The 23,957-nt window shown below is 30.9% G+C and overlaps 1 protein-coding gene across 4 annotated transcripts in view; it reads left to right on the top strand.

The window, feature by feature from the left end:
- LOC135128017 (uncharacterized) overlaps positions 1 to 23,957 on the top strand; it is a 174,915-nt gene that overhangs the window by 141,650 nt on the left and 9,308 nt on the right. For all 4 annotated transcript variants that reach the window (XM_064054805.1, XM_064054806.1, XM_064054803.1 and 1 more), the window contains one exon: positions 14,112 to 14,313. In XM_064054805.1, the coding sequence (XP_063910875.1) occupies positions 14,112 to 14,313 (202 nt within the window). The remainder of the gene's footprint in view (positions 1 to 14,111; positions 14,314 to 23,957) is intronic.

The following is a 23,957-nucleotide window of genomic DNA, read 5'->3' as shown; positions in this document are numbered from 1 at the left end:
ATTAAAACAAACAGCAATTACAGCGGCCAAATTATGCACATGTACACAATATTTGCATGCAAACCTAATTGGCACCTCCGTCCGTACTGTAAAGCGTAAAGCGTTGTCAAAACATCTGTTTCATTTTCGCAACAACCAGTTATACCTACCGTATTTTTTTAAAATGGTCGAAATTCCCGCATCGCGATAATGTCAAATCGACACACGTTAAATTCCGTTTTATTGCCAAATCGATCGTAAATCATGACGCGGATACGATATTAACATTAATTATTATTTTTTATTATGGCACGTTTGTTCAGTAGGTATGTAATTAATTAATTGTTATTAATCAATTCCTTCAACAGTGCTTATTATTGGGAAAGGACTCCAACGTGGTTTTCTGCAAAAATCTGATCCGGGCCCATTTACATACATTAACTCTTTAAGTGTGTACTTTGGTTGTAAAAGCCGACGTGTGATTATGTCATTCGTTACGAGCAATTACAGAATAGGGAAAGTGTTTTAGGTTGGATAACCCAGTGAAAATCTCCTAACGAATAAATAAAAAATGTCATCGATTCTATTATTGCGAAAATGTCATTGTTAAAGATTCTTGCGGAAACAGTGAAGAGCTGGAATGCTCGTTTACATATAGGAGAGTCTTTCCTGAATAACACAATAGATTTAAAAGTATACCGAAGGTTTCGTATAAAATGTAACTTTCTTGTTTATAAAAAATTGGTTTTCAAATCCAGAATACCTGTTTATATTTAAATTACATTTAAAACGTTTTTTTAAGTTTTCTCGACATTTCATGAGTATGAAAAATAGGTCGTTGTCAAATTTTATACCTATTTTGCGAATATCGTACAGATAAAATAACATACTCGTACACCTGCAGTTCATGAATCCGCCTTTATTTTTTATCCTAGGCATATCCAGATTTTCACAAAAAAAAAACAGTTAACCTATTTCTCTGTCAGAAACTTTTTTGCACAATCGTATTGATCATGTATGAAGACTCAAAATCTCGTTCCTACAGTCCCTACAAATGCAGGTTTTGACATGGTGGTCAAAAAATTACACCAATAGTAGCTTCGGAAGCAATCAGAAATCACTCTTTTTCATTTCAGCGTTGATTGCAATTTGTTTCTAATCTCTTGTGTGTAATTACAGTTAACTTTAGACACTTCCTTTCGATAACTTATTCGTCATCGGTAATGCACTAACCCATTAACATGTAAATTGTAGACCCTAATTAATGTCAATTCATGTTATCTTATCCAGATATAGAGTTACATATGAGAGGGTGTCCCAATGACCTAGCAGCGGAAGATTACGCGTTTTCCATGAAATATATTTTGAGTCTATGAACAATTATTTAGGGCTAAGTACAATTTCAAATTATTTTTAAATATACAAGTTGTTTTATTTGAAGTTACATATTTACATTATATATAGTAGAATTCTATACTACTTAGATACTTTCATGTTTTTTCGACGTTTCATAATTCCTAGAGTACGAGGTGTCCCGTTTCCGTCTTTCTGTCGTCTGTCTGTGTCAATTTTTATTAGACAGGTAATTTTCGAAACTACTTGGCCGATTCTTGTCAAATTTTATATGAATGTTAGCAGTATTGCGTAGACGGTAAAATATTAACCAACATTTGTCTAATCATCCTCACCAACAATTTGATGGCGCCATTTCAAGACTGTGTTTATAAATGCTATTTAAATTTTATGAAATAACATAATCATGTACTTGTGGTTTATGAATCCGCCTTGAGATAGGGTCTATCGGACGAATGGGTACTTTCAAGTTTTCCCGACGTTTTAGGACCCTTAGAGTGCGAAACAATAGGTCTCCCATTTCTGTCTGTCTGTGGTCTGCCTGTCTGTATCCATTTTTATTATAAATATAATCTCCGAAACTACCGCAACAACTTTAATTAGAAATTGCATCCTTATAGATCAATTCTATTAGGCTGCGTCAAAGACGTGTTTCAATGGCAGGTACACCTGCAACCATTAAAAACGTATGTAAAAAAAATAACTTTAGCTTTTAAGGGATAACAATTTTAGAATAGTAGCATGCTACCACTATCAAAGTCAGTATTAAAAACTCGCTACGTTTGAAATTATACTATTGCCTAGTTCCTCGCATCGTGAGTCGCATTTAAATTTTTTAATCGTTTTGAGATTGATATCTCAAAAACTCATTACTAACATTAATGTTGTTAGTTTGAATTGATTTTTCCACAAGTCATGTAAACAACACATCTACTTAAATTTCACTTAAATAGTTTCGTAAGTGCATCGTCGATACAATCTTCAAATATTTTAAATTTTGTAGACATTTGGTTGATAAACTGACGCCAATAAATTACTTTTAAAATGTAACGAACTTTATACATTAAAGTAAACTTATGATCTTGCTAAAATTGTAACATGAAAAAAAACATGTATGTCTTGGGCAAATCAAACTGTTTTTTTTTTCAGTTTAATTGTTATTATGTCTTAGAGAAATGTTCATAACGCACTTTTTTTTTTTTTTTTGTTAAAAATCCACCATCTGTTGCTTCGTGTTGGTAACGTAAGATTTTGTACAATGGCAGTAGCAGAAGTGCAGACTGTTGATGACACCTTTATCAAAATTCAAAATTTAAACATGTCTCCCAAAAAGAAAATGGTTCTAGTACCAGGACTTCGGTTAATGAAAGTCTTCAAACCACAGATTTTAAGGTAAAAAATTGGTCCAAGGTTACTTCGACCGAACTTTGTTTTCTGATAACTTTTATATATTAAAAACCAGTGGTTCGAACCACCTGCAGCGTGGAGGCGCAAATTCCAAGGAAGTGCCGTCCACAGACATACGGACAATATGAAATCTATTCAAAAGCAAATAACCAACGGAAAATAGTGCAGTATTATCAGTGTACATGCTTAACTTCGATTGTTTATGTTTATACATCGAAAGAATGTCACGTAGGAATTTGTCAAATTTGAATGAGTTGTCGCCTCAAAACAGAGAACTAAAATTATTAATTAAGCCACAATGGAACAAAATGTTTAGAATATCATTATTATTATTCTTATTTGATCATAATTAAATAAAAACGTGGATATTCTCATATTTTCTGGGAAATGAGGTTCTTAATTTGATCAGTAAATAATTGCTCGAAGGCAAAAAAAAGCCGACAAATGCAGGTCTTTAAAAAAATAATAAAATTTGTTTTTACGATTTTCGTTTTGTAATAACCGCAGGCATAAATAACACCCCTTGTCCTTCAGCACTAGGTAATACAAATTTGAAGCTCAAGTGTTTATTTATGTTTATACATTGAAAGAATTTCACGTAGAAATTAGTTTGATTTGAATGAGTTTGTTTTCTCAAAGCAGAGGACAAAATTATTAATTAAACCACAACCGAACAAAATGTTCTGAATATTATAATTGAAAACATAGCTCCGCCTGTCGGATTGAAACCCGAAATTTGACAGAGGTTTTCAGACAGTTATGTATTGTTGCAGGCTTTATAATAATTTATAATATACAACAAACAAAAAAAAAGTGAGCAGAACGTGTTCTGGAAATTAAACATAACACTAACTTAAAATTTACATTTCATCTGTTTCATTAAACATCTCGTTTTCAAGTTCAGCAGTTTTTTGTTTGAGAACTTCTGCTTTGTACGAACGTTCCTGTAGATCTCTAGAACCGTCCCTAAAATGTTAGGCAATACCAATCTCAACCACAATGAGACAAAAACAGTAACGTTTTAGAAGTATGATTTGTTACTGTTTTACAAGACTATGAGATTTTTAAAACAGACGTACTGGACCTACAGGTATAGGAATATATTTGTGTACAACATTCAACTCATTTTAAGCATCTACATGATATTTCTAACACATACAAAATTTGACAACAATCGGTCCAGCAGTCGGAGTCTAATAAAAGTGGATACAGGCAGACAGACAGACAGACAGACAGACAGACGGAAACGGAAGACTACTTTTTTCGTACTGTAGGGGTCATGAAACGTCGAGAAAACATAAATGTTAACCGAATGTTTTTAGTACATATTAAATTGTTATGATGACAGTTTAATGTGACAATCTGACTAAACACAGGAAATGACAACGTGCAACCTCCGGTGGTTATCCTTTTTTGTCAAGAAACGTATCTAATGTACATTTGAAACTTTTATTGACGGAGGATAGTTTAGAAAAATTTTCAGTTATTATTTTAATGGTTTCCAACATTTAAAAAATAGTGAAAAAGTGAATCGGGATTTTTTTTAATCACAATAGATGGGTAATTCTAAATTTATTAATGAACTTTTTTCAAATTTGACTTTCAGAAATTCACAAATAGGAGCTGATAATTTAAATTGTGCCACCTTTCCGAAAAGCTTCATGTAGGTACTACGGTAAAAAAATACCAAGAAAAAGTGGTTACAGGTTTTAATTTGTATTCATTGGAAAATGGAGTTAATGTGATATTTACAAGTATCTAGCAGCCATAAAACTTAATGCTAATAAATAATAAAGATTTTCAAAATTTTAGAAATAGAATTCCAATTTTAGAATAATGCTGAACTGTAGGTACTGAATAAAATAACACAGGTTTTTTAATTTAACCAATCTTGTATTGGTGGTTCTGTCATGACCACACTAGTGATGTGAATTCTAAAAATGAAACTGAAATGTACCAAAATTTTCGCGAAAAATCGATCAGTGTTGTATCATTATCACATTTGCCATGTGACCGATTTTGGCGCAAATTTCAAAATAAGTTGTCAGAAAAATAGTGTCGGACAGCTTTTTCAAAAAATATTTAAAGACTTCCTTCAGTTACTTATATACTACTTTTATATTCCATTTATGTATGTAAGTTTTTCTTGTGATGAATGATAAAGTCTGCATATAGATTTTTTCACTAAGATAAAAATATCATGCTTCATTGAAGTCAAGTTTAACTTACATATTCAGACATACATTACTCCCCCTTTTAAAAGCTGCAGTTTAATAACAAAAATAGTTAAAATATAGGAGTACACATCTTGTACATTACCCTTCAAAAGTTGTCTGCGCTGCTAAGTAAAAGTTTAAATTATGGATATTACCCGTGTAGAGACATTTAAGCATCATCCACCATTAGACGACATTTGTTCTTTAGCCAAACTAAAATGTGAGCTTAAAATGCGCATTTTTTATCAAAGGATGTTTTTCCAACGACGCATTAATAGCAATTTCATACTTAAATGGTTTTTATCATTCTGGCAAAAACATAAGGACGCAACGATTATCATCGGTTGCGTGTGAAATTAATGTGGCTTGAATGACAAATAGGTCGTTTGTCGCACGGTATTCTGTTTAATGTTTCTTAGGATTTAATTGTAAGTAAGTGGCACAGATAAATATCGATCAGTATGTTACACGATATGGTTTGAATGTGGGTTTGTTTTAATCGACTTTAATACGACAGACTAGGTGTGATTGATTTTATTATTCTGATCTTTATTTGCATGAAATTAGATATAACTGACATTTGTGCAAAATAATACCAAATTTGCCGTTTCCGTTCTATATCCAGAATTTTCTAAATATTTTAGTACTAAAATTATCCCGAATTTAATTTATTATACTTACTTTGGTAGAGTGGCTTTTAACTAATATTTGCCTTCCCTTATTCGCTGTATGTGGCTTAGCTACATAAACCGAAGCAGTAAAATTATAACTGATGCTTAATAAGGTTTTCGTTCCTGGTTAGTAATGCATGATTGCCCCGCAATCGATGTCAAATTAAATTGACGTTTAAGTTATTTTTAAACTGAATTTACAATTAGCAATTCTACAACAACAAACACATTTAATAACACAAAATTTCATACAGTCCAGAAATTTTATTAAATTAAATTTTAATAAAGATCACAACATGTGGAAGCCCCAGATCAGAATTTTCTAAATGATTTACTCTTGTTCCGTCCAAATATGATATGAAAGGATGTTAAATTAATTTGGTCCGAGCCTGCTTAAAGCACGGAGGATTTCATAAATCCCTGAGTAATCCTCCATGGATTTCAACCTTTATTATTAACTTCTTTTTAGTGTCCGAACGAGGCTAGACGTTGGCGATAAAATTGACTTATCGGGTCAAACCATTTTATAAATTTCTCTTTGAGTTAAGTACGCTTTCAGTTCTTCGTTTCATCGAGAAGAGCTTAAAGGAGTTTTGTCACAGCCATTTTTCTAGTTAAAATCTTCTTGGAAAGATTTCTACTCTCCGATTAATAGTTGATATACTTACTTCTTCCTCTTGTATCAATTACGATTCGAGAAAGTCTATTTATGGCACAGTTCAGACGACTGTAGCAAATTTTAAATAGAACTAACTATAAAGGTCATTTAGTAGTTGCAATTGTTTCAACTGGCGGAAAAAAATCAGTTCAGATTAAGTTTTTATGGTCTCCATTGTGATTCATGTTCTACACGGATAATAAAGTGCAGTCAACAAAAAAGTTCTCTAGTTGGCACTGCACGAGCAAGCTGTCATTCTCATCGCCTACTACATTTTCACTGATAGCACGTATCAATAATATTTTGAAGTGATAATAAGCTGTTAATAAATGTATTCATCGTATTCTGCTGTAAATAATATAAACGTTAAATTACAAACTGAATTTGTATTTAATTTATAAAACGCGTTGGTATCTCCTGTCACTTATTGAGCGAAAGCCCTAGAAGCTATTTTAATATATGTGAATTTTATACTTCGGCACTTTACAGGTTCTATAATACAAAAATGCAAATTTACACCATAGTGTATATCTATCATTTGTTTAAAAATTCTGCGCAATTCTTTCATGTAGGTTTAGAATAAAAAAATATTTGTACATATTACGAAACATAAATAAGACTTCTGAAACACTACTCTAAACTGTTAATATAACGTAAACAAAATGTGTTTTGTGGTTTTAATGATACGTCTCTTTAATTGTTAATTAATGTGTTACTAGTCAGCACACATTTTACATTCATTAATTATACTAATTTGTCATTGATTTCCATGCAGTGGTAGAGTCTGGATGCAAATGTTTCTCGCACATTGCACAAAGCTGTCATTTACCAACACTCCTAAATGATTATTTCCTTTATTTCTTCCAAATATTCTGATTTGAAGTTCTAAACAAAATCAAATGAAATGAGATCTGGCCGTTCTACAGGACATCATCTGCTAATCCACCAAATAATGAATTTAATACTAGTCGACAGTAACTAACTCTGTAAAAAGTGGTAACTTTTGATACTAACGACAAAATTTATAAAAATCATTTTCTACAAGGGGACAACGTGGCAAGGTCAAGTTTGACATGAAAATATGTCCCCCTTAAAAAGAAAACAGCAAATTATTTATTTAGAATGACTTTTTCATTAAAATGCCGTATTAAATATTCAGGATATTCATTTTTATATTCCATAAAAGTAATATTACATCTACTTAACGATCTTAACACTAAACGGTCCCAAGTTAACATCGGTCGTCTCGTGGGTAAACTAACTTCAGTAGTGAACGCAGCCCCAATTCCAGTCATTTAAGATTCTCTTAAATGACAACTCAGAAAATCTTTAGTTACACAGAATTTTAACAAACAAATATCATTTTAAATAAACAAGCTGGCTTTATTATTTCACAATTGGAAAATCACAATTGTTGGTTTAATTACCGCTCCCGGAATTTGTCAACTCGGTTTATATTCTGAACGTCAAAATAACAATGGAGTTAAGATTACTTTTTAGAAGTTGCTTGGAATTAATGTTTTATCCCGTGTTTCAATTTAAACTTTATTTGCTCACCGAAGTGATCTGGCGCAACATCCAAGACTGTATTTAATTAACCGCCATGGTCCCAGTTAGTCCGTACTTTTTCTAATCCAATAATCTTGAATTTGTACCAAGTGCGATCGATGTCATGGCGAGTAAGTTAATGATTTTTTAGCTTTGGTTTCTGCCAGTTCCTGTTTATTTAAGCAAATTCGTGTTGTTTACCAAAGAACTTTGCAGGAATTAGTTTGTTACAACAAACTGTTTCAAAACTAAGCTTTTTAGTTTTAATATTCTGCAAGACTACTCAACGGAAGAGAAAAATAACAACAATGCTTATAATTATTGTTTCATTATTTTCTTGAAGCTAGAAAGGCGAAGGTGAAAGTTAACAGTTGTGTTTACGTATTGATCTTTAAGAATCACAGTCTTATTTACTTTTGTAATAATTTAAATTGTATTTGTTCGTTGTCACTATCACGATTCAAAAATTCAGCCTCTAGTGTTTGCTTTAGAAGATTTTCCAATGCATTTCTTTAACAGCTTATTTATTTACAATGAGAATTTCTGAAGCCGAACCCCGACCCGACTTTATCAAGATCGTTTTACTCAGCAAACAAGAAAGAAATAAAAATCCCAATTTATTTACGACCGTTTTTCTCCAGACGTGACTTTTTAGAAGATATAGAACAAACCAATTTTGTTAATATTATATTAATATTACTAAATCGGTGGAAGTGAGTTACTGAAAATGTTTAGTTAATCATAATTTCTGACATAAGATTGTACATTTCCATCCTTTTATTTTTTAGGATAACCCTTTATCTTAAGAAAAAATAAAGGTGGATTGTTAAATCACTGGCAAGATTATGTCTTCGACTAATCCTATATTCTTATATATTTTAAGATCATTAGCAAATACAATGGACCGTAACACAGTTTTTGGGGAACACCTGATGACACTACAATTGACTCAGATATGAAGTTATCAAATTTCACATGCTGAAAACGATTTCAACCAAAACTTTTAACCAGTTGATATTCTTCTTCTTCTTAATCCTATGCTTTTTTACCGTTGGGTAGGATTTCGATTTTTGTTTCTTTGGCTATTTCCTTTTTCTTAGCAATGTTGTTCCCATCTTGTTAAACATTTTCCCTGTTTTCCTCAGTCTTTCATTTATTTCTAGATCTATTTTTCCGTTGCTGTGTATTATTGTTCCCAAATATTTGTAACTTTGCACGTGTCTTATTACGTTTTGTTGGAGTTTTATTTTATGCATTTTCATTTCCTCAAAGATTATCATAGTTTTGGTTTCTTCGAGGTTTGTCTTCATATTTATTTTTTGTATATCTCCCGATTCTTATTTTTCTGGTTTATTGTCGTTTTCCCCCTTTGTATTTATTGCACATATTTTCCAACTATCTTTTTTCTCTTTAATTATTTGTTTTATTACTGCGGTCCCCCACCCTGTCCGTTTGCCTTTTTTTGCCGTAAACTAAGGAAGTATTGTAATAGGGTCCCTCCAACGAATCGCTGCTTTCAGGTTGTCCAGACTTTTATTGACCCCTAAAGTACGGAAAAATAGATCTCCCATTTGCGTCTGTCGTTTGTCGTCTGTCTCAATTTTTATTACGCTGATATTCTCCGGAACTACTGGATCGTTCGTTATGACATTTTATATGTAAATTAGAAATATCGTGTATTTGGTAGAACGCTAACTAAAATTGTCTAGTTATTCCCACGATCAATGGAATGACGTCATCTCCAAAATTTACTACATAAATATATTTAAATTTTATAAAATAAGATACTCCTGTACCTAGTGGTTTATCCTAGACATCCAGATTTTGGAAAAAAAAAATCAAAATTGATTTATTTAACCTTATCGTAAGCATCGTGAATTCTTAATCAAAACGTATCCGTTTACCCCCTTCTAAAAATTTATGACGTCATGTCAAAATTTTGTAGAAGCAATCCTATCTAAAATAAGCAAAATAAACTCTTTCCTTGTAGTTTTAATAGTATTACACTGCACATGTTCAAACTGATGTACCTATTCTGCAAAATTAACTTTTATAATTTTTCAAAGAAACTATACTGCCGTGCTAAACCAAAACAACGTATCTGCATTCGCGCCGTTTTCGAGATAATGGCGTTTGAAAATTGGGTTACCTCTTTGAATTACTAATTATGCAATTATTAAATAAAAAATAGCTTAGAATTTAATAATTATATACCTGGACAATCCTTGAAACTTGTTTAATTTAAAAATACCACAAACTCAAAATCGCCCAAAATTGCAGTTACGTTGTTTTTGTTTAGCACGGCAGTATATTTGTTCGACTATTCTTTATAGGCGAAGAAAGTTCTGTAGAAAAAACTTTCGACCAATGTTTTGTTATTTTTGTTGTTCCACCTCTCGTTCTTACTGCATCCAACATGCTATTTTTGAATTAGTTCCACTTTTCTTCTATTCCAAGTCTTTTTTGATTTTTTTAACTTTGCATTTAGTGTTTTTTGATATTTTTCTTGATATTTTCTTTGTAACTATTCATCTTTTGTTTCATTCTGTCTTCTTTTTCAGAATTATTCTTAATTTATCTTCGTCATGTCTATTTTTAGTAAATTATTATTATTATTTTATTATTATTTTAATATTATTATTGTTTTCGATTTTTCAATTTTGCCATATTTTAATTGTTCAGTGTTTTAAATCTGAGATTTTTTAGATGTCTCAATTTTTCAATACATATTTCAATTTTGGGCTTTTTCAATTTTTCTATTTTTCAAATTTTTTATTTTTTTATTTTTCGATTTCTCAATATTCCTGTTTCAATGATATGGTTTCTCAGTTTTTGACCACTTCAATTTTTCAAATTTTGACGTTTCTAAATTTTCAGTTTTCCGATTTCTGAAGTCATCTTTTTTTATTTTCCCATTCTTGGACTTCCCATTGTTTCGATTTTTCAATTCTTCAATTTTTCTATTTTTCAGAGTTTTGATATTTTAAGCTTACGATTTTTCGACTGCTTTTTTAATTTTTCAATGTCTCAATTTACCTTTTTTTTCAATTTCTCAGTTTTTTTTGGATATTTCTTTCATTTTTGGGATTTTTCAATAATTAGATTTTTTGATTTTCGCTTTTTGGTCCCCTGGAGTTTTTCATTTCTCTTTCTTTTACTTTTTGGATTTTCAATTTTTCAACCGTTTTAAATTTCGATATCTTAATTTTTCAACTTTTCGATACTTTAATTGTTCAATTTTTAAAATTCTAAGTTTTTTGATTTCTCGAGTTTCAGTTCTTCTTTATTTCAATTTTTCAATTTTCCGAATTTTTAAATTTTCGATTTTCCAATTTTTCTTGTTTAAAATTTTTCGACTTTCCAATTTTTTGATTTCTCAATTAATCAAATTCAGATGCTTCGATGTTTTGATTGTTCAATTTCTCGATTCATCATTTTTTCAATTTTTAATTTTTCTTCTCCGCTTTCGACTGCTAAATCTCTCGATCCTCTGATTTTTCGATTTCTCGATGTCTCAGTTTTTGATTTTTCGATGTTTCGATTTTTGGATTTCTCGTTTTTTTTTTACTTTTGGGCTTTTCGATTTTTCGATGTTTCGATTTTTCACTTATCCGATTTTTCAATTTTTTAAATTCTGGGATTTCGATTTCTCGATTTGTCGATTTTTCAGTTTTTCGATTTTTAAATTTTAAAATTTCGAATTTTTATTTTTTGATTTTTCAGTTCTTCAGTATTTCTATTTTTCAAATTCTTCAAATTTTGACGTTGCTAAATTTTGAGTTTTCCGAGTTCTCAATTAATCTATTTTTGATTTTCCCGTTTCTTGACTGCTCAAAGTTTCGATTTTTCAGTTGTTCAATTCTTCAATTTTTCGACTTTACTTTTTTGATTTCTCGGTTTCTCAATTTTCCAATTTTTTAATTTCTCAATTTTTGGATGTTTCTTTCAGTTTTGGGATTTTTAAATATTTCGATTCTTCGACTTTTCAATTTTTTATTTTTTGGATTTTCAGTTTTTCGTTTTTTAAACTTTAGATTTTTCAATTTTTCGACTGTTTTATATTTCGATTTCTCACTTTTTCAACTTTTCGATATTGTAATTTTTCAATTTTTAAAATTCTACATTTTTCGATTTCTTCAAATTTCAGTTCTTCTATACATATTTTAATCTTTCGATTTTCCGAATTTTTATATTTTCGATTTTTCAATTTTTTGAGATCTCGATTTATCGAGATTTGGATGTTTCGATGTTTTGATTGTTCACTCACTCGATTTATCAATTTTTCCATTTTTAACTTTTCGATTTCGCGATTCTGGCCTATTTATAACGACCGTTGAAATAAAAACGACGTCAAGGTGGCTTTGGAAATGTGAACGAATTATTCACTAAGCCCTAAATTCACATTTACAAAGCCAGCTTGACGTCGTTTTTATATGAACGCTCGTTATTTCGAAACATCGAAAAATTAAAAAATAAATTGGAAAATCGAAAATTTAAAAATTCTGAATATTGAAAAATTGAAATATAGAAGAACTGAAAACTCAACAAATCTAAAAATCCAGAACTCAAAAAATCTAAAAGTCGAAATACTAAAATATCCCAAAACTGAAATATCGAAAAATAGAAGAAAAATTGGAGAATCGAAAAAATAAAAAAAATCACAACATTGAACCAAAAACTGGGAAATTAAGAAACTGAAAAATTGAGAAATCGAAAAGTCAAAAAAGCAAAGCTGAAAAATCACGAACTTAAAAAATCTAAAAACTGAAAAATCTAAACTTTGGGAAGTCGAGAAATGGAAAAATAAAAGAATAGATTAATTGAGAAATCGAAAAACTGAAAATTCAGAAACGTCAAAATTTGAAAATTTAACAAATATTGAAGAACTGAAAAATCGAAAAATCCAAAATTTAAAACATTGAAAAATTAAAATATCGTGAAATTGAAAAATGGCGAAATCCAAACATCAAAAAAATTGAAAAATCGAATAATTCAAAAATCGAAAAGATGAAAAGTAAAAAATTCAAAAACCGACAAATCGAAAAACCGAAACATCGAAAAATTCAAAAACTGAGACATCGCGAAATCGAAAAATCAAAAGATCGAGAAATTGAGGAGTCGAAAAGTTGAGAAGTCGAAAAATCGAAAGTATGGAAACATAACCACCAAAATTGTGACTAAAAATATGTAAGAATTGAACAAAAATGAAAGAATTGATTCTTAGTTAAAAAAAATATTTGTTGCTTGTCAAAATCGCTTGAAACATATGAGATGTGATTTTATGTTTGTAAATAAAAGCACAGAAATTCTCAACACTTAGAGTCGACATTGGCCTGAGTGTACTTCGATCTGTGGATCAAACAAGTTCTCAGGCGACGATATTTCTTCTTTGTTAATTCGTTATTTATATAAAATATAGTAATCTTTTTTCCCATTTTCTTGAATTTATTATTGTTTGCCATTATCTCGCGTTTCTTCTGCATATTTTCTATTTCAATCTTGCACGTTTTCAGTCCTAACTTAATTTAATATCGTAGATATCCGACATAATTTGTAATCGAGTCGTCCATGGAATTGAATCCGTATATTTTCTCTGAAATATAGGTTTAATGCTGCATCTAATGTTATGTCATAGAAAAGTTTTTGTAATTTTGTAAACCTGATATTTGACATAGATGCCTAAAAAGGCAAAAACTAAAATCATTATAAATTGATTTTTAGTTTTGTTTAAATTTTACATTAATTTATTAACCAATATAGCTGTGACTTTAACAACTGTTGCTTCCTGGAGAAATAATAATTACATCGTCGACTTCCAGAAAATATTGAAAGTGGAATAATGCTATATATTTCATTAAAAATCTTATAAAAAGTGCCATTTTTTGATATTTATCAGCGTGGTTTTATCACCGACATGTTAAATCCTTTTCAAACATTCATCAAATACTTTTTAGCAGTAAAAAATGAACGCTGATACTGAAAAAATTGGGAAACCTCTGTGTAAATAACTTCACAGACTTTTTCATTCAATTTATTTACCCACAATTTGTTTTTAATTTCGAAACTGCCACCTGTTTCATTACGCCAACGATCATATAACAAATTAATTTCCCATTACAGTATTACCAACCGACGAGTCTGCAATGTAATCACCTGCTTTAACCCGCGGGTATCTTTGAAATGACATAACACCCGGATTTCTCTCGCATGACTCCGGGGTCGAGGCAGTGACGTCCTCCGTCCTTCGACCCAATCTATCTAATCCGCTTTTTGTTTCAGAACGTGATAATCGGCATCGTCGGAGGGATGCTGGCGTGTCTGGGACGCCTGTCGCCGCGACGCCAGGAGTTCATCCTCTACATGGCCGTCTCGATACTGACAGTCAACAGCGTCAACGTCGTCCTCAGCGAGTGGGGGCTCTACTTCTCCGATATGTCGGAGCTGTTGAAGAACCATCCTAATCACATGCTCATTGACTACGGTAACGTTGGTGTGAGAGTGTTGCGGTGTGAATGTGAGTGACAGGTCGAGGGTGGCGTGGGAATATACGGTGAATATTCTTTCTTTGGAATAGTTGTGATAACTTCTAAGATGCTTGGAAATTTTAAATATGAGTGATCGCTCGCAAATTGAGTGCTACGGAATGTGTTTTACGACGACGTTGTAGATGGATGCGATGATAATCCATAAAGTTTATGACTTTGTGTAAAATTGAGGGTTTTAGGAGAATCCAATTTTTGCTAACAAGGTTATAGTGGTTTTTGACGGCGAGATGATGTATGGTGTGACAAAAATTAAGAAAATTTACTTAATAGTTTTTTAATTTTTGTTAAAGCTTGAAAGTGACGCGTTTTACAACAAGTGTAGTGATTGTCTGGAACTTGTTTAAGTACATACATTTTAGTTGTTTTGTTTAAAAAATATTGTTATGAAATGTGAGTTTAGAAAGTACACGGCGCTGATAAAAACGCGAAGTAAGAAAAAATTACTTTCACTGATAAAAGTGATTTCGTATGGAATTCTAAACGGAAGCAAGAGCAAAATTTTACTTATATGGTGACATTAAGAAAAAAAGTTTCTCTTCTTGATGAAAAAAATTATTCTGATTTATAAGTCTTCGAAAATGATGTTTTATTATTACGCATTAAAGATTCACCTAACCAGGACACAAGATGATTAATGCTAATTATCATAATCATCGAGAATTGATTGTCAAGGTCATTGACAGTGACGTATACATTATTTATAAATAATTAACTCTTATTGCTCGTGGCTCGTGTCAATTATACTAATTCGAGACGGAACAGGACCGTACTAGTTTTTTAAGACTTGGTTACTAAGGCGTTATTTTTACATTTTAATCGTTTTCCACACTGGATACAGACGAATTGTTTCACTACGGTCTTAAATTTAATTCAAACTCTAACTAAAATTATATTACTCTATTTATTTACTGTCCATCCTTAACTGCAGACCACATATGTATACCGTAATTGGTAATTTCTGTGTTTGTTTTTTCAACCAAGAATCTGTAATTTATGCTTTTAGAGCTTAGGTTCTTTATTTTTTATTAATACACAAAAATTATGTGTTTGCTACACCAACAATGGGATTTTCGTTATTTGCTTTTTTTTTAATTTACACTCCTGAAAAATGTTCCTTAGAGATAATGTCGGAAACTACAGAAATCATACTTTTAAATTTTTGATGTATTTTAAGATATCATGTGGATGGTAAAACACTAACCACAAAAAAGATGTAATTAAAAATTTTGTTCAGCAATTCAGAAAATTTTAGCATAATATACTTGTTTTCATGTGGTTTAGTAATGTATCCGTATGAGTACGAATTATTGCTAAATAAATAAAATTTGCCGATTAAAATTTTATGGTGTCTTCTTTAAAATTTTCGAAAGACACTAACATTGGTTTAGCAACAAAATATCGACTAAGATTTCAAAAAATCGATGACATCATGTCAGACTGTTAAAATTGTTGTTGTTTGTGCTGTGGTAATAGATTTAGTTTTTAGAATTGCTTATACAACATGATTCAAAGAAATTAATGAATGAAATGTTTGTGGTGTTGTTAATAATATTTTACCGCAGATTTCAAAATTAATATATTTGTCCCCACTAGAAAGCTGATGACGACATCAAAGATATTATTTAAAAAAGTCTCAGTTTAAACATGCCTCTTAATTGTGTGTTGGCGGAGTTAAAGTTTATAATTTTCCTTACAACTATGTTATACTACATTAACAAGTTAAAGTTATATAAAAATATGCTATTTGGAATATGGAACATACATTTCATTTATTTCTTATTTGACACGCAGGACGTTTTCGTAAATATAGTCCATTTAATAAAAATCTACCGAATCCTCAGCAAAATTTTTATCATAACAAAGCACGTCCTTCAAAAGTGCAAGTAATTTAGCTTAAAGGAAGTATTATTATTTGACCTATTGAAAGCAGTTTGAATTTCACAACATAACGAGAAAGTCAGTTACAAAAAAATATGGATACCTCAAACTATGAAACCAAGAATAAGTCTTTATGATTTTAAGTATTTGAGCTGTGTTGGTCTATAATACTGGCATATTTGAAATACAATTTTTATTGATTTAAGGAAAAATTAGTTAGTTTCTATTTATATTAAACTGATAATTTTGCAAAAATAGATGACGTAATAATTGAAAAAATGGCATAGTAGAGAGAGCAAAAATTTGAAAGAGTCACGACATAGTTTTCAACATAACCAGAACTCATGTAATTTCATAAACCGACATTTATAATTATTATTAAATTCTTGGTACAAACGTGTTATAAACTTTCCATAAGAACCCGCATTGTACTTCGAAGTTTGTGTACAATTAATTATCAAGCCTTGAATTACTAAACTGTCGTCTTATGAACAAAAGTGTATTTTAATTCTCTGGCTTTTAACGATCCCGGTTACAACGTGGCAGCCGAAGAATCTTTTCATACACAAGGTTAGAATGATCTTAACCTTCATTAAATATAAAAGTGTTTATACTAAATATAAATATAATTTTCAACGAAAAACTTTCTCGACTCAGTTTTAATCACAAGAATTTTCTTTCGTTTTCAGCAGAAGTGAGAGTATTTTTCAGCTAATTAAATGAGTTTAAAAATTTACAGTTTATTTGATATTTTGTGAAAAACTCCTTTATATATAACATGAAAAGCTTAGATAGCTTAATATAGAATAAAATGACTTTGACGAATGTCTAATTTCATCGTTTCTTGGCGCTTTGCACTTTATAGAACTCGACAATGTATGTCTTCCATTTATTTCTGTCTGTTGAAATTTATTAGACAAGTTTGCTCTCAAATTTTAATTACCCCTTCACATTGTGGTGGAAATGATAAAACACTAACAAAAAATCGATAACGCCATCTCAAACAAAGGTTACATAAAATATACATCGCAACATATACCTACCTATGCTTAGAAAACAATTCTAACTACTGAATTATGCAACAAAGAACAGTTTTAGCTATACAAAATTCATATTTCATTCTCTGAATTTAAAATTTTCTGTAAAATTTAAAAAATGGAGCGTTAATTGTATTGCATCGAATCGATCGTCGTAGCTCTTGGCGACCAATGGTCCATGAATAATTATTATGTTGATTGATTATTTTATGGTAGCGCTGATAAAGCACTAAAACATTAACCTGCTTCACAAAACGAGAGTAATTTTGTCGTAAATTAAGTTCGGACCCTTAAAATTTACAATTTATTTCAGAGCTTACAAGGCAGGCTTCTTCGAAATTTTAATGAAAAGACAACATTAATTTAAGGGTTGTAGAATATCAACTGAATTCATCGAGTTATTTCATAAATGGTTTTAATAGTTCTTTGCTGAAAGATTCTCGAATCACAATAACATAACAATGACCGCCGAAAAAAATTATGCTGTTAACTCAAATTGTAGAACAATATGACGATTCTGAAAACCTATAAAATGGGTCTAGCGCTAAATGAAAATATTTAAAAGTTTTTCAGAGACACGAATACTGTACAAAATTTTTTGATACTTTGAAAAATAAGTAAAACTGCGATTGTTTTTGTACCGAGTGTGGCATATTTTAATGCCGAAATTTTACCAGCAAATACTTGAAAAATATACATTTAGCTTAAATTACATTAAACTTAATAAGAAAATCGTGCACTAAAGACGATCTTTTGGGTGTTGTTTTTTTATGGATAACTTTTAACCACAACCTACTGAAATTTTGTGGTAGTAACAAGCTCTTGATAAGGCTAGTTTTACAAAGTTCCCGCAAAACTTCAACACGAAGAATTTTATGCTTTTCAACTTCTGGAATGTTAAACTTGCAAGGAAAACGTAAAACAACGAAGATCAAAATTTTCGTTATATGTATAGCAAAGTTTTGCTATTGTTTGTACTTTTTACAAAAAAACGTCCTATTCAAATATTAAGTTGAAACATTTTACAGAATATGATGGAGAAGTAAAAATAATTTGGATTTGTTTGTGATTTATTATTTAAGTATTAGATGACCGAATATACGACAGTTTTAACGCATTTCGCTTTTTTCTTGTTTTGCACAAAGTTTCGACATGTTACTGAAAAAAAAAAAGACAGCTTCCAGTAACAACGTAGAATGTACAAAAAAAACTTAAATTATTATTCCGGTGGTAAATCACAGATTACTTATGCTTCAAAAAGTCCTTACTTATTTGACATCCAACAAGTTGGAGAATTCCACATTTCCCTTGTATTTTTTTATATAAAAAATTTAGGACCTATGGTAATGTCTCGCACCAGAAAATGCAACGTACAGTAGATCCCATTTATGGTGCGATAAATTTTTATTGAGCGAAATAGGGCATTTGTTTATTAAACAAAAGCGTGTCAAATATAATGGGTTTTAATTGGCCACCAATTCGGATGTCAGTATGACATCTTGCACTAAGAATTTCGCTCTACTTTAAATTGCTAAATCCAATTTTAGCAACACAAATTGCGATCTTGATTATGATTCTTAATTGTTTTGTGTTCTTTAATAGAAGCTCCAATTATGTGAATTTTGAGAGTTCTAACAAAACTATTCAAACAATTAGATGCATTTTTGTGGTACAATTATTTTTAACGGAGTTGTTTTAAACTGAAACCTCTATGCATGTTGTACATATCCTGATTCAACAAAACAAGAACAAAACACACAGAAATTTTAATGGAGGATCGCCCTTATTAACCCACGCTGTACAAATAGAATTACGAATATCCCTCAAAAAACAAAGAGCTAATTGCAATGAAGTACTGACGATAAATACAATTTTTTATAAGTATTTATTTACAGTCAAAAGATACATTAAACACATATGATGGCATAGTGGCAATGAGCTGCATTCTTGTGTATTTATTACCACAAAAACCTCGCAGGAGGTATTGAACAAGGATTAATTTCAATTAAAATTTTACGAGGTTTTTATTCCAGCCATTTTTTGGTTTTTAACTATTTCTCATGGTAGTATTGGAAAATCAAATTAAATGTAACAAACAGCATTGTAATATGTGATAAAGAGAAAATAAATTATAAACTTTTATGGTCATAGTGTCTCTTTACTAAAGGTATCTAGAGTGTAATAATGTCATTTTAACGAATATCTAATTCCATGTTTTCTCGACGTTTCAGGCCTTATATAATACGTAAATGTCGATCTCTCGTTTCCGTCTGCCGTCTGTTCGTTGGCAATTTTGGTATAATAATTTCCTAAACCATTACGTCAATACTATGAACATTTAAGCCTGCTTTAAAATTATCGTTAAAACTATAACCAAAATTTTTCTCAATATTTTGCCAAATAAATCCACTTGAAATTTAATTGTTGCTTTACATGTGGCTTAATAATTATAAATTATATTATTAATAATAATGTACTCATATCTCTGTGCTGATGCATGAGTTATCGTAAAGAAATAAATTTTGATTCTCGACACATCCATTATCTTTATTATTTTAAAAACGACCATTCATAGAACAAAGTAAGTATTTGTACATATCCAAAAAAATTGGCGATTTTATTAAACACATAATAATTTGTTTTTGTTTGTATTTGAGAAACATTTATCTTATCATCACTACCAAAAAACGTTATTTCAAAATTTTGCACAGTAAATGCTTGATAAATTTTATAAAATAACATATTTCTATAACTGTGGTTTATGAGTCCACTTTGATTTTTTGCCGCAAAACTTTAGGTTAAAAAAATTAGTCGAAAACTGTTTCGACAGAACTTCCCTCTCACCTAAAGTACAGTGAAACATATTCAGCAATTTTAAGTTGAGTTTTTATTTTACAGAATTTTGTGATGACGTCATCAACATTTTTGCAAGGACACGTATGTCAGCTTGGATTGGTATACTGTAACACTAAAAATTACAGTATTGTATTCCCAAAATTTTCTGAGAAAATGGAGTGAGCCGTTCCTGATTTAATCAATAAATTTACATATTCATCAATTTTTTTGAGCTACCTGTATACACAAATGTAAAAAATATGAATGCAATGAAAAATCACGAGTAAAAACTCATCATATTTTGCAATTAGGGGTAGACATAGGAAGTTAACTCGTTACTATGGAATTTTGCAATTTAACACCTTTAAATTTCACAAGTTTTTACAAGATTAGTAGGGACAAAATCATTTATCTTAACAAATACTAGGCCCGCCCACCCGCCCTCTATTTTCCCAGAGGAAATATAATGTCATTTGCCGAAATAAGTATTATCTTAACAAGTTACTAGCCCGGCCCACCCACCCTTAGTTTCTTAGAGGGTATGTCATTTGCCAAATCAGTCTTTTCTTAACAAGTACTAGCCCCGCCCACCCGGCCCCTATTTCGTCAGAGGATATGTCATTTGCCAAAATAAGACTTATGTTAGCAAGTACTAGCCCCGCCCACCCGCCCTTTATTTTCTCAGAGGGTAGTACTTGCTAGTACTTGCTAAGATAAGTCTTATTTTGGCAAATGACATAACCTCTGAGAAAATAGGGGTGGGTGGGCGGGGCTAGCACTTGCTCAGAGAAGACTGATTTTGGCAAACATCATACCCTCTGAGAAAATAGAGGACGAGTGGGCGGAGCTAGCACTTGCTAAGATAAGACTGATTTGGCAAATGCCATAAACTCTGAGAAAATAGAGGGTGGGTGGGTTGGGCTAGTACTTGCAAAGGTAAAAATTATTTTGACAAATGACATAAACTCTGAGAAAGTAGGGGGGGGGGGGCTAGCACTTGCTAAGATAAGACTGATTGTGCCCTTATTAAACTTGTGAAAACTTGTTAAATTTAAAAGGTGTTAAATTGCAGATTTCCATAGTAACGAATTAAATTCCTAAATCTGATTGGATATTTATTTTTTAACAACTTAGTCATTAATTTTTCTGAGACACCCTGGGTAAGCTGTTTTTTTTTTATTAAAAAACATTAATTATATATTAAAAATAAATTACAAGTATAGACTTATCATATTTTGCACATTTAAGATATATTCAGCAATATTTTGAGGTGACCTCATCAGTTTTTTAGGGGGGATGAGCACATTTTAGGTAGGATATTTATTAATCATAAACTACATGTGTAGGACTATGTTATTTTATACAATTTAAAATCCATATTCTATGTACGATGTCGCGATGATTAGACAAACTTTGGTTAGCGATTTACCATCTATATGATGTTCCTAATATAAATACAAAATTTGACAACAATTGGCCCAGTACTTTCGGAGATTATGATGTGTCTCATCAAAATTAAGATGGCAGACAGACGGACAGACAGACGGAAACGGGAGACCTATTTCTTCGTACTCTAGGGGTCATGAAAGATCGAGAAAACGTAAAAGTAAAGAGTCGGCTGACGGACTCGATTACAATACTTCCCAAGCCTAAGCGAAATCAAAATTTTATATGAACATAAAAACATAAACAACCTAAAAACTGCAAAATCTATTGCCCTAGAATATTACAAACTATCCTCTGTAAAATATCTATTGTGAGTCTACACTTGTTCTCGTTCAATATCTTTCTAAAATCGTCTATACAGAAATTTCTTAGGTATTAGTACCATGTCGTTTTTTATCTGATTTTTTTCAATTTTTATCTAACATTTCTTTTTTGCAGCCATTTCTTGTTTAGTCAGTGTTTTTTTCATTCTTTCGTTTTCCTGTTTTATCAGCTTTATTTCCTTCAGGAAGTCTTCTTGATTATATTTTCTATATTTACTTACCGAGCGTAAGCGAAAGAAGTATTGTAATCGAGTCCATCGGGCGACTCGCTACTTTCATGTTTTCTCCACGTTTTATGGCCCGAGGAGTATGAAAAAAATGGTCTCGCGTCTGTCTATTGTCAGTGATCTGTGTCTATGATTTTTGTTAGACAGATAATTTCAAAAACTACTGGACCAATTGTTGTCAAATTTTGAACGTACCTATATTAAGAATAATGGTAAAACGCTAGCCAAAATTTGGTTAATCATCCCCATCAACAACAGGATGACATCTTCTCCAAAATTTAGAATAGTAAATCTTATTTAAATTTTGTAAAATGAGAGACTCCTGTACTTGCGGGTTTCAAGTCCGTGTTGAGTTTTTACCCTCAACATCCAAAGTTTTGAGGAAAAAATCAAAATTGTGACAATATTTTGCAACGAAATGCTCTGGTATCTTGCAGACATTTTAAGGTGATCGTAGCATTGTAAATTTTTAATCAGAATTTATTCGTTTATTCTCCCCCAAAGAGTGGACAACGCCATCTCAAAATTTTGTCGAAAATTTGAGTACACAGTACCCATATTATTAGCATTACTCTGTATCTATTTAAATTGATATACATATCGGGTGTTCAATTGAAAAAGTCATCAACTTGCCTTGATTTTTTGTAAACATTGTGACGTATATCTACAATAAACCTAAAATCTACTCGATTATAGCTGACAGTGCAAACATGTTAATTATACACAACAGTATGAATTAAAAAAACACATGCGTTCCTCGCCACCTTTTCTTCTATCAACAAAACAACGCCAACTAGATGATTTTTTTCAGTTGAATACCGGATATGTGCCTTTTTAAAATGTTGATGACGTCATCACAAAATTTGGTATCGTAAAACTCACTTGAAATGTACGCATAGAATGCTTCTTTACCTGTACTTCCAGACATATCTTAATTTTAACTTGCACATGTTATCAAATATCATAGAAAAATAAAATTCGCCAAATTTATAATTTTTCGAAGAATCTGTATTTGGTCACCTGACCTTCAAGGTCGAAGGAAGTTCTGTCCAAGTAACTTTAGACCAATTTTTTAAACTATGTTTTGTATTCAAGTTATTTCATGTTGCGTTTTTGCTCGTGTTTTTCTAAAAACATTTACAAAGTAAACCATCTCTATGGAAAATAAAATATATTGAAAAATGAAAATCGCACAGAGAGATGCTTAAAAAAGAAGGAACAATAAAAGAAAAACAGAAAGAAGGAAATCCAAAGAACTAAAAGACAACAAAAACAAAGATATCTTGGCAAAGAAAATAGACAACGTAAAACACACTGGCTTTAGGAACATAAGAGGGATAAACGGAGATGAGCTAGAATTCATCAAAGAAATATAGAAAACAAAAGTTGAAATATTAGTCCTCTCAGAAACAAAAAAAAAAAGAGAAAGGAATTAAAGATGAACATTTATTAATATTTAGTGGAGTTAAAGAAAGAGCGAAATGAGGAGTGGCCTGCTTAATAAAGAAAAGCAACATGAACGCAATTAGAGAATGGGAAAATATCAATTAAAGATAAATGAAAGTACAACTAGAAATAACAAAAAACGAAATCACAAACCTGATAATATGCCACGGTTCAGAGGAAGGTGCTAGAAGTAAAAAAAAAGAATTTTGGGAAAAACTACAAGAAACAATAGAAACATGTAAAGGAAAGGTAATTACAGCAGGTGACATAAGGACAACAGTAGACAATAAACCAAAAAGATGGAATAATGTGATAGGGCAATACGGAAAAGAGCATATAAAAAAGAATGGAATAACGACAATAACACGATAATTACTAACACCTTAAG

Source organism: Zophobas morio, unplaced genomic scaffold, assembly GCF_036711695.1.
Source record: "Zophobas morio isolate AGI-343-1 ecotype UQ-CSIRO unplaced genomic scaffold, CSIRO_AGI_Zmor_V1 ptg000012l, whole genome shotgun sequence".
NCBI lineage: Eukaryota > Metazoa > Arthropoda > Insecta > Coleoptera > Tenebrionidae > Zophobas > Zophobas morio.
Note: the sequence above shows the minus strand (reverse complement) of the source record. Positions and strands in the feature narration are given on the sequence as shown.